Consider the following 18,812-nt stretch of genomic DNA (forward strand, 5'->3'; position numbering starts at 1 on the left):
ACATCATCCTAATACCAGAGCTGCATAGAGATATCATAAGACCAATATCTCTTATGAACACAGGTGTGAAAATGCTCCACAAAATACTAGCACACCAAATTCAATAGCACTTTAAAGGAATTATGTACCATGCTCAAGTGGGATACATCCCAGGTAGGCAAGAGTGGTCTTATACATAAGACAATCAATTATGTGTAATACCACATTAATAGAATGAAGTAAAAACCCCACATGATTACTTCAGTTGACAAATAAAGCACCCCTTCTTGATAAAAACACTAAAAAAAAAAAAAAAAAAACAGGAATAGAAGGAAACTTCCTCAACAAAATAAAGGGCAGATACGTAAACTCCACAGGTAACATTTGAGCCAATGGTGAAAGACTGAAAGCTCTTCCTCTAAGATCACAGATAAGACAAGGATGCCCACTATTACTACTGTTATTCAGCAATGTACTGGGAGTTCTAACCAAAGCAATTAGTCAAGAGAAAGAAATAAAAGGCATCCAAATTGTAAAAGAAGAAGTAAAATATTCCTTATTAGCAGAAGACATGATACTATATATAGAAAGTTCTGAGAAAGCCACAACAAAGCTACCAGAGCTAATAAACAAGTTAAGCAAGGGTACAAGATCAACAGCATGGTACCAGCGCCAGGATAGACATATATATCAGTGGAATCAAGTGAGAGTTCAGAAATAAATCCTCACATCTAAGGCCATTTGGTATTTCACAAGGGTGCCAAGTTCTCCCAATTGGAGAAAATTTGTCTCCTAAACACATGATGCTGGAAAAACTGGATATCCATACATCAAAGAATGAAAGTGGACCCCTGCCTCACACCATCTACAAAAATTAACTCAAAATGGATCAAAGACCTAAATATAAGAACCAAAACTATAAAACTTCTAGAAGAAAACATAGGAAAAGTACTTCAGGACCTTGTGTTAAACAATAGTTTCTTAGACTTTAACCAAAGGCATGAGCAACAAAAGAAAAACAAATTATGGGAATTCCTCAATATTAAAAATGTTTGTACAACAAAGGACTTCATCATGAAAGTAAAAAGACAACTTACAGGATGGAAGAAAATATTTGTAAGCCACATATTCAATAACAGTTTAATATCCAGAATGTATAAAGAAATCCTACAACTCAACAACAACAAAACAAACAACCCAATTTAAAAATGGACCAAAAAGGAGAAAGCCACCAGGAAAGCCTGAAGCTGAAATTCAGTGGAATCTGGAAGTGAACAGAGAGGCCAGGAGAGGCTTCCATTTGCATTGCCATGTGACCAAGGAGCTAAGAACCAAAAATTAATGGCAGCCAGCCCCCAAATGCTTCAGTCTTCAGGAAGAAAGTATTGCCTTGATGATGCATTGATTTGGACTTTCTTTTAGCCTCAAAACCATGAGCAAATAAATTTCCATAATTTTCCCACAGAACATAGGGATGGTCTGTGGTGAAAACTTGTTCCCTCTGACTCTGCATTTTTAAACTCTTGAACTTCAAATTTTCTCTATTTCATTTATTTTACCTTTTAAGTGAACTTTTACTTTCATTTCACTGAAAACTGGTGATGCCTAAGAATGATTAATAGCAACCTTTCCCTTAATAATCTCATTTGTATAAACATCATCAGTTGACACTGTCCTATCTAATAAAGAGAAAGTTCTTGTCCTTTCATTTTGGATATCAAAAACAAATAGAGAGAAAAAATAGAGAGCAATATCAAGATCATTTAATAGAAGTTATATTTACATAAGACATTTGATTAAAGACTATGGTAGACTAGAATATCACAATAAATATGAAATAACTAGAATAAGCAAATTCATAGAGTTAGGACTAGAATATAGGTTACCAGAGGCCTGGGTGGTGGTAGGGAATGGAGAGTCAATATTTAATAGGTATAGAGTTTCTGGTTGGGGTGATGGAAAAGTTTTGGTAATGTATGGTGGTGATGGTAGTACAACACTGTGAATGTAATTAACACTATTGAATTATATATTCGAATGTAGTTAAAAGAGGAAATTTTATGTTGTATATATGCTAGTAGACTAAAATAAAGACTGCACAACACTAACAGTGAACCCTAATGTAAACTATAGACTATATTTAATAGTATAATTATAATATTATTTCTACATCAAGTGTAACAAATGTAACTACACTCAAAGAAAAGGTTAATAAGAAAAGCTATTATTTTTTAATGGGGGGTATAGGGGAACTGTATTTTCTGCATGACTTTTCTGAAAACCTACAGCTCCCTAATATTAAACAACAACATTATGTTAAGTAAAAAAGCCAGTCATAAAGGACGACTCATTATGTGATTTAATTTATATTAAATTTCCAGAATTGACAAATCTATAAAGACACAGAATAGATTAGTGGTTTCCTGGAGCTAGGGGAGAGATGGGGAGATGGAGAGGGTGTGATGGATAAAGGATATGAGTTTCTTTTTGGGGTAATGAAAATATTCTAAAATTCATTTTAGTGACAGTTGTACAATTCTGAATATACTAAAAACCATTGAATCACACATTTCAAATGGATGAAGTGTATGGTATATTAAGTATAGCTTAATAAGACTATTAAAAATAACATATTCAAAAACAAAATAAAAATAAAAAAATAGAAAAAAAAACGTATTCAAAAGGTCCTACTTACAATAGGTTCACATCCACAGGAATGGATTATGTTTTTTTGGAGGGTATGTAATTCAGCCTACTACAGTATATTAATCAGTTTATTTTCTCTTCCCTTCTCCCATTCTCCTACTATCTAACGATCCCTTCTCAAGAATCAGAGCCTCTGGGATTTGAGCCTGGTAATCTATCTTTTTAACAGACTTTCCAGGTGATCTCTGTGCTTGGAACATCTTGAGAACCAATGCCATATAATCTAAACAGGTCTGAGTCATTTGCTGGGCAGCAAGGCAAATGTTAATTTTTCAATTCTGTACCAATCCCCACACCTACAAACCTTAACCTGAATATAATCAAGAAGGGATAAACATGGGTCTTCAATGAGAGCATACAATTTCCTATGTTATTTCAGCAAATTTTCTGCTTTCTTTATTAACCTTATATTAACTATATTCACTAAGTTTCCTCGTACTCAGTAACATATTCCAAATGTCTAACATATTTGAAATGCATACCAATATAATTCTGATTTAACATTTTCCTAGTGTTCTAGTTTGTTAAGCTGCCAAAGGCAGATACTATAAAGTGGGTTGGCTTTTAGTAACAGGAATTTATTAGCTTACAACTTTACAGTTCTGAGGCTGTGAAAATGTCCCAAATCAAGGTATCATCAAGGCGGTAGCTTCCTCCTGAAGACTGGCTGCCAGCAATCCTGGACTTCTCTGTCACATGGAAAGACTCACGGTGGCTTCTGCTGGTCTCTTCCTTCTCTTCCAGGTTTCCTTGCTTTCAGCTTCTTGCTTCCGTGGCTTTCTCTCTCTTTGTTTGAATTTCATCCTTTTATAAAGGACTCCAGTGAGGAGGTGGAGATCTATTCTGGGCAATGCCTTAACTTAAGTAACTTCATCAAAAAGTCCTACTTACAATAAGCTTACACCCACAGGAATGGATTAACTCTATGAACATGATTTTCTGGTGTACATACAGCTTCAAAGCATCATACTTACCTTAAGCTTTCTTGAGTTACCTATTCTTTTTAGGCTCAGAATAATCGTATCCAATTTGTCTTTCTTATTGTAATAAAAGTTGTTCTTACACGAAAAAGCATAGGTAGAGCCATTTTTTAAAAACTCCAAATCTTGAATTCGAATATTATCAGAGGCAATTTATTAACAACAGAGATCACTAACCAATATTAGAGATCTCTGCACTAAACCATCCTGACTGTATCTTTTGCAATCTCATTTCTCAGTACACCCCAATGTACATTCTCACTAGTCATTATGCTTCCTAAACTCATTTCTGACTTGTCATCTTTGCTTATGCTGTTTCCTTTTCTAGGTTAGCCAAGCCCCACCTCCTCTAGGAAGCCTTCTTCTGTTACTCCAACCCACTCAACTAGTTCCATTCTCTAAATTCTTACTTTACTCCCCATAGTACACCCAGTTTTCACATCTTCCCAATGCAGATTTAGCACATCAGTCCCCAAGTAAAATTCCTTCCAGAGCACTACATTTTCAACAATAAATAATTCTGGGTCCCTACAAGGTATGCTCTGCTAAGTGCCAGTGATACAAGGATGAAAGAATCAGCCATTGTCTTGCAGGCACATGGATTGATGGGTTATTCACCATTGGGCTCACCAGAATGCTACAAAGTGAACTGGAAAAAAACTTCAAGGCCATACATGATCGGTCTCCAATTTACTCTGTTAATTTTATCCCCCATTATTCCTTTCCCTTTGATCCAAATAAGCTAGGCTACTTGCTGCTCCCCATTTGGCAGCACCTGCCATACCTGCAACCTTTCTGTGTCTCTGAAAGTTGCTCACTTTGATACCTGCTCCTGAAACGACCATCTCACTTCTCTACCCATATCAATTCTGACATATTCTTTAAGGACCTAGAATTCAAAAGCCACTTTCTTCATTAAACATTATGATTCCTCATGAAGTCCCAATTAAGTTTCTTAAAAACAACCCCACATAACACCAAATGCAATGAGTGGTTCTTGATTTAATTCTGAAAATCAACTGAAAGAGAGATTTGGGAGTAAAAGTATCAGCTGGGCACAAAATGATATTAGAGAATTATTGTTAAGTTTATTAGGAATTATAGTGCTATTGTGACTATATAAAAGGCATTCTTTTTAGACGTGAAAATGGAATTATTTAAGACGAGATGTTATGATGTCTATGAATTAAAAACAGATGAAACAAGTGGCAGAATGTGAAAGTTTGGTAAATGGAATATAGATGTTTTTGGACTATTCCTGCTGTGTATTTGATATATTTCTAATCCAAAATGAAAACAAGAACATACCAACAGAATTGAAAGCAAAACTTGAACGGGTGCTTGTACACCAATGTTCATAGCAGCATTATTCACAATAGTCAAAAGGTCGAAGCAATTCAGGTGTCCATTAACAGATGAATAGATAAATAAAGTGTGTTATACACATATGATAGAATATTATTCAACCATAAAAAGAACAGATGTTCTAATACATGCGACAACGTGGATGTGCTGGTTTGAATCTGTTGTGTTCCCCAGAAAAGGCAAGTTCTTTAATCCTCATTTGGTATTTCTAGGTGGAATATTTTTTATTGTTTCCATGGAGATGTGACCCACCCAATTGTGGACGGTAACTTTTGATTACATGGCTTCCATGGAGTTGTGTCTCCACCCGTTCCAGGTGAGGTTGCTTACTGGAGCCCTTTAAGAGGGAAAGGCTCTTAACAGTGCTGACAGAACCCAAACAGCCAGACACCTTTGGAGATCCAGAAGGAAAACGCCACGGGAAGCCTTAAGAAATGAGGAGAGACTGTGATTGTGAAAACCTTGTGTCTGATGCTCCTTTTATCTACCATATCAACAGACGAGTAGAACATATGGAATAAAAATAAATAATAGGGAGAACAAATGTTAAAATAAATTTAGTTTAAAATGCTAGTGATAAATGAAAGCGAGGGGTAAGGGGTTTGGTATGTATAATCTTTTCTTTTTTTTTCTGTTATTGTTTTATTTCTTTTTCTGTTGTCTTTTTATTTCTCTTTCTAAATCGATGCAAATGTTCTAAGAAATGATGAATATGCAACTATGTGATGATATTAAGAATTACAGATTATATATGTAGAATGGAATGATATGTTAATATTTTTGTTTGTTTGTTAATTTTTTTGAATTAATAAATTAAAAAAAAAGAAATGAGGGGAGAAAGCTAGCAGAGGTAGCCATGTGCCCTCCCGCTGAAAGAGAAACCCCAAATTTGGTCAGCCCTTTCTTTGGAGTTAAGGTATCTTTCTCTGGATGCCTTAATGTGGACATTTTCATGGCCTTAGAATTATAAACTTGCAAATTAATAAAGTTCCTTTTTAAAAGCCATTCCATTTCTGGTAATATTGCATTCTGGCAGCTTACAAACTAAAACAGTGGATGAACCTAGAAGACATAATGTTGAGTGAAATAAACCAGACACAAGGATACATATTGTATGATTTCACTTACATGAAATAACGAGAATATGTAAATTCATAGATATAGAAAGAAGATTACAGTTATTAGGGGTGGGGAAAAGGGGGGATGGGGAGTAAATGCTTAATGGGTGCAGAATTTCTGTTTGAGGCGATGGGAGAGTGTTGATAAGTATGGTGGTGATAGCAGAGCATTGCAAATGCAGTCAATGCCACTGAATTGAATGTTCGAAAGTGGTTAAAATGGAAAACTTTAGGTTGAGTATATGTTACCACAATTTTTAAAAATGAAAACAAGAACTCCTTACAATTTTTGTCTATAAAAGTAAAGAATGTTCGCTAAAGAAAATGGGGGGAAGGCAGAAAAATATAATAAATTAAAAACACCTATTATCCCATTGTGAAGAAGTAGTCATTATATTATGACGCATTTCTTTCTATACAATTATAACATAATTCTTTTCATTTTACAAAGCTGTGATTACTCTGGACATATAATTTATATTGATCTTAGATTTTTAAAGAAAAAGGTAGAAAAAAGAACATAATTCAAAGGAATAATGCATTCTGCGGGTATATGATATGTCAACAAAAAGTTTAAATTAAAAACAAATTATTGAACAGAGAGAATGATGCAGATAGACCTTCTAATTCTCCTAGTCTCATTTATCAGCAGCTAATTCTCTTGCAATCCTGGATTGTCTTTTCAATGGTGCATTTAAAATCACCCCATAAGCACCTGCCTCTGTGCAGTTCTGAGCGCTTTGTTCTCATGGTGCTTTCCAGGCTACCAGTATTTTTTAAGGAAATGACCAGCAGCTAACTGAGGTCACCTCAGCATCACCAGCTACCCTAATGCAGCTATCCCCACTGCTGAATGATCCTCCCTCCGGTCTCGTGTCCTGTTCTACTTCAAACCCTCCATTCTTCAAGCTCTCAATGCATACTTTCTCTCCTCCTTCACACACCTTCTTGCCAAAATTTGTTCCAGCAACATGACTTATTTTGTATTTTACCTTACAGAAATCTTGTTCAAAATATTTTAATTCTTTTCTTAATCATATATAATATTAAATAAAATTTTTAAGTTAGAAATTGCTACACATTCCATCATATTAAATCCACTAGTTTCACTTTTACATTTTCTTCATCTCTGTTGATATTTACACATATTTCATTCTGTGAATAAGCATTAGAAAATTTCAATTATATTGTTAAAATTTCATGTGTTATTTCACCTTCGTGATTTCTCTTTTAAATGACCACATCATTTATACAAGAAAGTAAAATACCTTCCAAGGACCTGAAATAAATTGAAACTATTCCCCAGTTATCAGGTACTTTATATACTTGATTCTGCAACCTGTTTTTTGTACTTCCTAGCTTATGAACATTTTCCCAAGTCAGGACATATATTTTCTACATTATTTTTAATGGCTGCATGACATTCCAAAACAAGGATATATATTTTTTCAATTAAATGCTTTGAGTAGTGAATACACTGCATACTTCAAAAATCATGAAAAAATAAAATTGCACAGTGAAATGTCTCTCTCCTGTCTTCTTAGTTCCCCCCCTCCCCTGTATGTAATCTTTTTTCTAGTGTCTTAGCTATTTTTCCACGGTTTCTTTAGGCAGATGCAGGCAGATACAAATGTCATTTCTTACTGTTGCCTCTCCTTTTCTTAAAACAGAATGTAGCATATTAGGTACACTGTTCTGCCCTTTGCTTTTTTCATTTAACAACATAGCTTGGGGATTGTTCCAACTCAGTACATAGTGTCCTCATTCTTTTTTCTACATCTGCATGACTTCCTATTGCATCGGTGCCATCCCTGACTTCCCCTTTTAACTCCTGATCCTGTCTCCACCCATTAACTCCAAACTTGTCCCATCCATTATCTAACTCCATTCCCTTTTCCTGGTTTGGTTTTCTGCCTACAAACATGTCAGGTGTCCTGCATGCTAAAAGAGAACCTTCCCTTCACTCTGAAACCCCTTACAACTTTCTTAACTTCAAAGCTCATAGTCTTCATCCACAGCTTCCATTTCACCACCATTCACTCTTTTTTTAAAAATTTTTTTTAAACATAACAACATACAAACAATAACATTCTCACCATGTGATCATTCCATTCTTGATATATAATCAAAAACTAACAATATCATCACCATGATCATTTCTTAGAACATTTGCATCAATTCAGAAAAAGAAATAAAAAGAAAAAAAAGACTCATACATGCCTCCCTTCCTTCCCTCTCATTGACTGCTAGTATTTTCATATACCCAATATATTTTAGCCTTTGTTTCGCCTATTCTTTTGTATACCCCTTACCACTCCCTTTCATTGATTACCAGCCTTTCAATCTACTAAATTTATTTAAACATTTGCTCCCCCCATTATTTATTTATTTTTAATCCGTATGTTTTACTCATCTGTCCATACCATAGATAAAATGAGCATCAGACACAAGGTTTTCACAATCACAGTCACATGCGAAGCTATACCATTATATAATCATCTTCAAGAAACATGGTTACTGGAACACAGCTCTATATTTTCAGGTATTTCCCTCCAGCCTCTACATTACACCTTAACTAAAAAGGTGTATCTATATATGCGTAAGAATAACCTCCAGGGTAAACTCTTGACTCTGTTTGAAATCTCTCAGCCATTGACAACTTTATTTTGTTTCATTTCTCTCTTTCCCTTTTTGGTTGAGAAGGTTTTCTCAATTCCTTGATGCTGAGTTCCAGCTCATTCTAGGATGTCTGTCCCACACTGCCAGGAAGTTTTATACTTCTGGGAGTCATGTCCCACACGTAGAGAGGGGGAGGGCAATGAGTTTGCTTGTCATGTTGGCTCAGGGAAAGAGAGAGACCACATCTGAGCAACAAAAGAGGTTCTCTGCGGGTGACTCAGGCTTAATTTTAAGTAGGCTTAGCCTATCCTTTCTGGGGATAAGTTTCCTATGAAACCATCATTCACTCTTTGACCCACTGTGATCTGCCTCATTCCTCCTGTTTTTATTAAAACATCCCTGTCAGGTCATCTAATATAAACACTTAGTTGCTTGGTCTTTTTCTCAGCCTTTGCCCCTTGGCATCTGAAAATGGGTACCCTTTGCCTACCCATTCGCTTCTTAACCTCTTGTAATATGGCATCTGCCCACTGCACCCCTTCAGGTGGTCACATAAACTGTTACTGGTCAATCTTCCAGGAATCTGGCCTTGACTTGCTTCTTTGAACCCCACCCTGAGTGCTTCCTGAACAACCCCCTCCATGCCCAGCCATAGCTTAGCCCTAGAGATTCTATCTTCCCAAAGGCTTCACTCCCATTCTCTATCAATTCTGAACATCACCCCTACATCAGATTCTGATTTATAATTATCTGGATTATTAATTATGGTCTCTTAACAGACCTGCCTTTCTTCAGCTTTTTCCTACCCTAGCTGAAAAAAAAAAAAAAGCAGGTCTTATATTATTCCCTTCTTCAAAACTTTTATTTCCAGATCAAGTACCAGCATCTCAATCTGATATTCAAGCCTTTCTATGGTTTTAACTCAATTCTGTCTTTACTGGCATCAGTCAGTGTTGTCTTCCACTGCTCTGCTAAACATACCCTAAGCTCTAGCCAAACCGGCCAGCTTATGTTTCACTAAACACCAGCTGTGCTTTCACACCTCCAGGCTTTGGTTCACCCGTTTTTGTCCATCAGGATTACCCTTCACCTCCATCTCTGCTATTCTAAACCTCATCCTCCCCAAATTTCACTTGTCATGATCTATTTACTAATCCTCCGCCAAATGTATTGTAGTTATTTGTTCAGTTATCATATTTTCCTAAGTTTTGTTACAATAAAATACTGCATTTAATGAGCCCTTCTATGTGCCAGCTCCGTGCTAGGTGTTCCTCATGCATCACCTCATTTAATCCTCACAGAGACACTGTAAGGCCATGTATTCCTGACCACTTAACATTGGGGAAACTGAGGCTCAACGAGACTAAGTAAGTAGCTTGCCCAAGGTCAGATTCCTTCCTGAGGTTCATCTTTATGGTAGCCAGTACAGTGTCCACGACCTCCGCTGGACTCAACCTGTGTGAGTTGGATTAACGTGTTAAAAACGGTGTCTGTTGAGATTTTTGAGGCATTCTACAATAAAATCCAAATTTTTGCTTTAAAAAGGAGGCGGGAGGAGTTTCTGTGTGTAGATCAAGATTCTAAGGGAAATGGGCAGAATCAAAACAGTAATGAATAAGGATGGCAGGACTGTTGGTGACGTTTCCAAATTTCCATATTGGGTTATAGAGCTTTTGAAACAAGCCTTTAAAATATAAAGCTCCTAAACAGATTTGCGTCTACTCTTACATATTTTCTCATCTTTGTGCTCGCGTTAATTTTGTCTCTCAGATTTCATTGCATCTCCCAGGGGATTATCTCTACTCTCCTGTATTCCCTCAGCTTTCGGCGCATTGCTTAACACCCGGTGAACGTACTTGTTGATTTTAACGTATGTGCGTTTGCATATGGGCACAGCGACTGGATAGGGAACGTGGGCGTGTGATGCGGTGTGCATTCCTTCTTCTCACCCTTTTCCCCTTGAGCAGCTGCAGCCTGGATGCTTTTCTTCTTTGGGGAGGAGGCGGAATCGCTGACCCTTTAACAAGTTGTCCCTCCACAGAACAGGTGTCTCCCCCGCCTCTGGGAGGAGAGGGATGGCTGGACACTCAGTGACATCAGCGGTCGGCCAATGAGAAGTCAGGCCTCGGCCGCCGCGCCAATGGGCAGCGGGGGCGGGCCCGGTTTCCTGGGAGCCGGCGGGGCCGGGCCGGTCCTCCGGCCGCCGCTGAGTGTCGGAGGCTCGCGCTGCCTGCGGCGCACCAGTGGCGGCGCCGTTCTCCCGCCCGCGGCTGTTCTCCGGGACGCACGGCACGGGCACCTCCCGCCGCGGCGCAGCTCCCGGGCCAGCTCCGGCTCCCGCGGTGGCGCGGCTCATGTCCCCGGGCGCGGAGCGTGCAGGTGGGCCGGCCGCGGCTGGGAGGTAGGCCCCCGGGGGTGGCGGCGACGGGACCATGGCCCGGAGACCCGGGGCGACGGCCGCCTACGGGGAGGAGTTCTCATTCGTTAGCCCGCTTGTGAAATACCTGCTCTTCTTCTTCAACATGCTTTTCTGGGTGAGTCCTGGGGGTCATGGGGGCACCTGGGCTGCAGGGCATCCCTCCCCTCTCCGGGGAGGATGGAGTGGGCTACCCGCGGCTGCGGACTGGGCGCCCGGAGATGCCGAATTCAAGGCGAGGGTGGTGAGTGACACTCTAGTTTTCTGGGCTGATGCCACTTTGGGATAATTAATCCTGGGGAGGGACGCTACAGTGGCGCCGTGTCTGGAGGGGTTTGTGGGGCGGCACAATGAAGGAGGATCCAGTAAAGACCTATGGATATTCTCTGGGTATCGGGTAAGGGTCCGTATCAGGCCGAAAAGGTGGGTTTGAGAGAGGAGCAGGTTTGCCTGTTGGCCCAAGACAGACCCACTGGCAAATTTATGATTGGGGGACTTTCACCCTTGGGGCTGCAAGGCCCTGTTGTGAAAAAAAGAAGGGGGGTGGGGCGGGTGGTTAAAAAAAAAAAACAATACAAACCACTTTACCCCACATACCTTGGAGAAAATGGGTTAAGGGTATTCAACTCTCCCTTTTGTAGACCTATGGTGCCCCTCCCACCCATTCCCCGCCCCCTATTTCCCCCCTCACTTCCCACCCCAAGACTAAAGAAGAAACAGGAGCGGCTTCTAGGTTTGGATGTCTCTCCCAGCACTGCCCCAAACTTTGCCCCACATTTCTCAGGACCGGACTTCATCTTTGGGGCTAAGTCTTCAGCTCTTTAAATGCTGGGCTGGAAAGCCAGGAGTCCTTTCAGAATCTTCTCCTTTGGAGTGGGAATGTGGAAAGAGTATTGACTGGCTCAGGAAACCTGAATTCTGATCCCCACTCTGCCCTGGCAAATATGTTCACCTCTGTAGGTCTCAGTTCCCTCCTCCCTAAGGTCAAGTCCAGTATGATCAGGGATAGCAGGACTACTAAGCTGGAACTTAGAATTTGGAGGCTAAACCGGATCATGAAATACTAGCCCCCTCCTTTTTCATTTTTAGACTCCTGGGTTCCCCTGGGCTTTGAGGACATAGGGAGGTCCTTCCCTTAACCCCCATTTCTCTTTCATCTCCTTCCACACTAGAGCTGCTATTGGGAAGCCCGTCATTCTTGCCCACCTCTGCATGAGTCCTAACATTCAGGCTTGCTGGAGGGGGGAATCAAGAGTCTAAAATATGTTTCCAAGGAGAGGGGGCAGACCAGACATCTAAGGCAGTTTCTGGAAAGGTTTCACAGAGGCCACCGTGTAAAGTACAGACACAAAGTACATAAGTGCTAGCCAGTTGGGATAAATGAGAGAAATCTCAGAGGGTGGTGATGACAGCTCCCTCTCAGCCATCATACTTCTGGGAAAAATGAAATTTTGGCTCCTGTGAAATTCTCAGCTTTAAAACTGGAAAGAATTTTAGAAGGCACCTTGTCCATCACCCACATTTTATAGGTGAAAAAGCTAAAGCACGGAGATGTTAAATATTTTGTCCAGGATCCAACATCTGTTTAGCAGGCTTGGTCTGGTAATTTTTTTTTTTACCAAACCACACTGCCTGTAGGGGAATCCTTGGTCCAGATGGCTGCTATTATAGCTAAGATGTTGGCAGTATTAATAGTAGTCAACCCAAGTTTCTGTGGTCTAGATTCTGGTACAGCTGGAGGTTAGGGAATAACAGAAGAAAATCCCTCTCCACCACTCTGTCAGGGATGGGGAATGTGCCAAGGAGAATTCCTCACCTAGGGGCAAGTACCAGCAAACCCTCCTGCATGCTCACTGAGTGTGCCAGGCCAGTGACATGCCATCATGGAGGACTCAGAGCCTGGGACCTCAGGTTCTCATTCTGTCTTCCTCCATCAGCCAACATACAGCATTCTCCTTTGGCAGCTCACTCCTGTCTGTGCTTCCCAGTGACAACAGCTGGGTGCATCTGTTTCACTTGTGTTCATGGTTGTTTCCTTGGACTCCTTTCCCCCTCCTCCAGCCCCATCAGACAAATGGCTTTGGAAGGTTGCAGCCAAGGATAGAATTTGGCTCCATAGACCCACTTACCTTGGTAAAAATGCTTCACTCAAGGTCAGAGGACCTGGCTAGCCAAGCTGGCACCAGCCCAAATTAGAGTAGAGCCCCTTCTTGGCCCTGCTTTAGACTAATGAAAAGTCAGAAGCTCTGGAAATAGCACACTGAAGAACAAGAAGCCCAACAAGGTTCTTTGGCACCAACTTACTGTGTGACCTTCAGCCAATGTATCTGTCTCTCTGTTCTTAATCTTTCTCCTCTAAAAGAGAAAACTTTTTTAAAACTTTTAATTTTATTTTATAATATAACATATATACAAAGCAAAGAAAGAAAAAAGCAATAGTTTTCAAAGCTCTCTTCAACAGGTAGTTACAGGACAGATCCCAAAGTTTGTCATGGGCTATGATACCATCATCTTAGACTTTTCCTTATAGCTGCTTCAGAACAGAGGACGCTAGAAGGAATAAATTTTTTTTTATCAGCACAATTGACTTTTTTTTTTCTTTTTTGTGAGTAAAAGAGAAAATTTTTCTTCCTCTGTGAGCTATTTAAAGATGAATGAATCATTTTGGGGACTGTTTTCTTTTCTTCAAGACCTGCGGCTAGATCTGAAGATGAAGCTCTCTATGGCCTGGTGTCCCTGGAACACTGACCTTCCTAGGGGACAGTGCTTCTCAGGTGTTACTGAATATCACTACTCCCCCTGGCTTAAAACCTCAAAGTTTATTACATTTCACACATGTACAGCCGGATGGAGATGAAGGGCTGCTTCTCCAGATTAGGGCATCATCTTTCTTTCTAGCCCTGTTACCCCTACCCCCATCACCCCCCCACACACGTCAGGGACTGGTTACTGTGCTTTCTTTTTTGCAGATTTTCACCATCCTAGTAAAATTCCCCTCTTTTGCCCAAAAAGCACCTATGAATGAGACTGTCTCCCTTTGCAGGCAGAGTGCATGTCTGGCCAGCTGCTGGGGAGAGTTGTGTGTGGGTGGGATTTGTGTCTGTGCCTGGAACACATTCAGAAGGTAGCCAGCATCATCTGGGCTCACGCTCAGTGGTGGTAATGGCAGTGGTAGCACTGGGTATCTCTGCTTCTACTCTAGCAGCTCTGATCCTTGGGGCATTTGCAGTCTGACTCAGAAAGCTGCTGTACCCCGTGACTCCACTGGGACTAGGACCAATTCCTCTTGTTCATGTTTCAAATCTCACTTCCCTTTTTGCCCGGGAGTTCTTATTTTCTTCCCTGAATGAAGTTGCTGGGTTACCGATCATCGGAATGCCATGGCCTGAAGTAGTTTCCCCAAGATCCCAGAAGTTGTATTTAAATATTTCAGTTAAGAAGTAGCCGACTTCCCCTCAGCTCCCTGTATTGGACAGTTGTGTGCAGAAGTAAGGCATCAGGGCAGCACACACTCTCTCAACTCCAGGCCTACGACTGCAGGAATGTTATCAGTGCTGCCCACAACTGCCACCTCCTTCCTTGCCGATCCTTTCAGCCACTCAGGGAAGTAATTAGGGTGGCTTTTGAGTCAGGCAGAGCCTAGAAGCTCAGAGCTCCAACCCCTGTGTCTCAGCCCAGGTTTCTTCGGTGGCCGTTCCTCAGGGCTCCCATAGCACCTGGCCGTACTTTGTCACACCCCTTACCTATGTTGCAATTATATGTTTATTTATCTGCTTTCCCTCCTGAGGGTAGGGACTGCCTTATTCACTTCTGGATTCTCAGTGCCCAGCTGTATTTGGCTGAGAGTGGTTGCTTCCTGAATGTTTATGGAATGGCGAATGAGAGAGCAGGCCCTGCAGGGTATAGGCTTCAGTCCTTCCTACCTCCCTCATGGACACTGAGTCTGTCAAAAAGCAGCACACTTTAAGCACTGTGTACTCTCAGTGGTGGGATATCCAACTGTGTCCTCTTCTGCAGTACATCCTGTGCCCTGGTGACCCTACACCATGCCAGGTCAGCATCTCACTCAGGACCACGCATAATTACTGTTCATAGCACTGTGCTGGGTAGTTTGGGGAATTGACCCTCTATCAGCAGGTCTTCCCTCAGCCAATCCAGCCCACTGTTGAGGAATCTTCTTCTAGAAGTCTACCCTCCCATCCAGAACCACCGTAGTGGCGTCTCCAGGGCACTTGGAATTGTCCTAGACCGCCTGCAGCACCATCTCTTTGTCCTGGCTCAGAAGCCATGAGGAAGTGACAAGGCAACAAGCCTGGCAAAAAAGCCCTCCAGAGTAGCAGAGGCTCCTCCTGCCACCTGCCGCCCCCCACACTTCTGAATACACTTAGGAGACAGAGCCCATCTTCCCACTTCCCCACATACTAGGCAATCTTCAATAAGTGAGGTAGTCAGACTTTTTTTTATAAACACACACACCCACACCAAAAATGAAGATGAAAACCACACTCTTTGTTGTCATGCGTATGCTTTCTTGGCTCCCCAGCAGCTCCATTTGCCATACTAAGAGGAAAAGCAATATCTTGGTGGCAGAGTCCCGGTGAGAGGCTATGTGGCAGGCTGAGAGTTTAATGTTTACACTACTGTGAGCTCTTGTGGACTTCCCTTCCCCTAAGTGTCTTTTCCCCATTTGTAAGTTTGACCAAAACCAGCTACGGCCTGAGGAAGAAGCTAAAGGGTTGGCCCCAGATATTCCCTCATGAGGAAATGAGCCCTGTGGCTTCCACCATTCCAGCCAGACAATGCCATCCAGTCCAGAGGGGGAAGCTGAGAGCCAGTTTCACTTGGATAGTTGCCACTTCAGAAATACAGGGACAGTGATGCCAGGATGACCACAGAAGGAACAGCATGTACAGATCCTGGGTGATGAGAGAGAGGGCCCTGCTTTAGGTCTAGCAGTCTGTGATTTCTTTGAATTAATCCAGAAATAAGGGTAGAAAGGACTTGAGAAACTATGAGAAACCAGAAGTACAGTATTCTAGTTTGATAGCTGCCAGAATGCAATATACCAGAAATGGAATGGCTTTTAAAAAGGGGAATTTAATAAGTTGCAAGTTTACAGTTCTAAGACCGAGAAAATGTCCCAATTAAAACAAGTTTATAGAAATGTCCAATCTAAGGCATCCAGGGAAAGATACCTTGGTTCAAGAAGGCCGATGAAGTTCAGGGTTTCTCTCTCAAGTGAGAAGGCACATGGCAAACACTGTCAGGTTTCTCTCTTATCTGGAAAGGCAGGTGGTGAACATGCTGTCATTTGCTAGCTTTCTCTACTGGCTTCCTGTTTCATGAAGCTCCCCTGGAGGCATTTTCCTTCTTCATTTCCAAAGGTTGCTGGCTGGTGGACTCTGCTTCTAGTGACTGTGTCATTCTCTGCTGTCTCAGAATCTCTCAACTTTCTCCCTAATGTTTCCTTTTGTATAAGATTCCAGTAAACTAATCAAGACCCACCTGGAGTGGGTGGAGACACGTCTCCAACTAATCCAGTTTAACAACCAGTCCTGATTGAGTCACATCTCCTGGGAGATGGTCTAATTAAGGTTTCAAACATACAGTACTGAATAAGGATTAGAAGAAATGGCCGCCTTTACAAAATGGGATTTAGGATTAAAACATGGCTTTTCTAGGGTACATACATCCTTTCAAACCGGCACATAAAGCCTCCTCTCTCCCAACTTCCCTCTGAGTAGGGTCAGGGTTTTGATTCCCGTAAAGGAATCCCTCTACATTTAGCTGTCTCCCAATACTACCACCTGCAAAAGAGAAGGGAAAAAGATTCCAAAGAAGAAGAGCGGACTCTAAGACAGATCCATTCCCTTTTTGCAGACTGGACTTTAGAATGTGGAAGACAAATAAGGCCAGTGCTTTCTGCTGGAGGCTGCTTGGACTGACAGGCTCTGTGTGCTCATACTGCGTCTTCCCTTTTCAGTGCGCTGTTCCTACTGGCACTCTTTCATTGCCTGGTGCTCTCTTAACTTCCTGTGCCTGAGCCCCATCCAGTTTTTTGTTTGTTGTTTCTTTTGTGGGGGGAGGTGCAGGGTCCAGAAATCAAACCCGCATCTCCCACATGGTGGATGAGGATACTACCAGTGAGCTGCCCTTGCACCGCCCCCATCCAGTTTTGAGACTACCAGCTGGTTCCCCAAGATAACCCCAAGCAGCTTCTTTTGTCCGTTTCATATGATGCTCCAAGGTCAATGTAGTGTCCTGGAGTTGCTATGAGGCTGACATAGGAAGGCAGCAAAATGGTCAAGATCCTGAGACTTTGGAGACATGCAAACCTAGGTTTCTATCTCTCTTCAGCCACTCACCACCTGAGTGACCTAGGAAAGTTACCTGAATTCTCTGAACATTGGTTCTGTAAAATAAAAATGTGAACACACTTCTTGGGGTTGTGGTCATGATTAAATGAGATCGTATGTGTAAAGTGTTAGTGCCTGGCCCTTAGCACCACACAAAAAACAGCTCTGGCTGTTGTTGTTGGGAATAGCTCCTAGAGATCACCTGTTGAGGATGGGCATGAGCGCTAGGAGGAGTGCTCCACATGAAGACTACTTCTGATGAGTGCTCCTCTCGGGAGGAGAAAAGAAAGTGGCAAGTAGATGGGGATGGAGTCTAGGTAAAAGACAACCTTGAACCTTACTTCTTTCAGCTTTGAATCTCCTTTGCTCACATTTCAATCGTTAACCAGAGGGAGATGATAATTAGTGATGCCTTTATATTTTATAATTTACAGAAAAGTCTCATATGTATATCATCAGAGACCCCACTGTTGTCTCTGAGTACCTCCTCTAGTGCCACTCCCAGAGCTTATCACACCACCTTTGTCTAAAGGGGCAATTCAGTGGAAATGGACTCTGAGAGTTAAAGGGTTTGACTGTAATTATTGACGTTTGGGCTTTAGGTCCAGAAGAACCCTTTTTCCAGGCCTTAACTTTGGGTCCTAAAATCTTTCCTCTCTTAGGACTAACTGCCCTGAAGTAGTGTCCTAGGGGCTTGAATTTGGGGTTTTCTTACAAATATCAAATCATAGCTATCTTTTCCCAGTTTTCAAAAGTCGTGATAATGGAAAAGGTTTTCTCCATTTTCTTTTTTTCCCCCATGAACATTAGTACCTGTGGCTGCTTATCTGCCAGCAATTGCTAGCAGAATGCACAGAACAAGTAGCCAGCTAATATTATGGGAAACTAGGAAATTATTTATCTAGAGTATTTCTGTATTATTGTTATAAGGATGCAGAGCCATATCATCTGTTAGTAAAATAGTTCCTCATTTCTGATAGAAATTAATATGTTGCATCTCCTCACACAGAGCACTGAGACACAACATTACCTGTGTAGCATTCCTGTCAAAAATGTTCAATCCACATCTAATCAGGAGAAAACAATCAGACAAATTCAAATTAAGGAACATTTTGCAAAACAGCTGGCCTATACTTATTCAAAATGTCAGTGTCAGAAAATGTCAGTGTTATGTCCACAAATTGGATAACCTAAATGAAATGGGCAAATTCCAAGAAACAGAAAACCACTTACACAGACTCAAGAAGAAATAGAAGATCTCAACCAGACCAAT

At 41.3% G+C, this 18,812-nt stretch overlaps 1 protein-coding gene across 5 annotated transcripts in view; it reads left to right on the plus strand.

The window, feature by feature from the left end:
• The window catches only part of TSPAN33 (tetraspanin 33), an 80,673-nt gene that overhangs the window by 47,563 nt on the left and 14,298 nt on the right, over window positions 1-18,812 (plus strand). Inside the window, exon 1 of one of the 5 annotated variants that reach the window (XM_077127512.1) lies at window positions 11,109-11,301. The exons of 3 other annotated variants lie outside the window; for them this stretch is intronic. In XM_077127512.1, coding sequence (XP_076983627.1) covers window positions 11,200-11,301 — 102 coding nt within the window. In that variant the 5' untranslated portion in view covers window positions 11,109-11,199. Of the gene's footprint in view, window positions 1-11,108; window positions 11,302-18,812 lie in introns of those variants that run through there. One more of the 5 variants, XM_077127436.1, reaches the window with a different exon arrangement.

The sequence above is a fragment of the Tamandua tetradactyla genome, chromosome 1, assembly GCF_023851605.1.
Source record: "Tamandua tetradactyla isolate mTamTet1 chromosome 1, mTamTet1.pri, whole genome shotgun sequence".
Classification (NCBI taxonomy): Eukaryota; Metazoa; Chordata; class Mammalia; order Pilosa; family Myrmecophagidae; genus Tamandua; species Tamandua tetradactyla.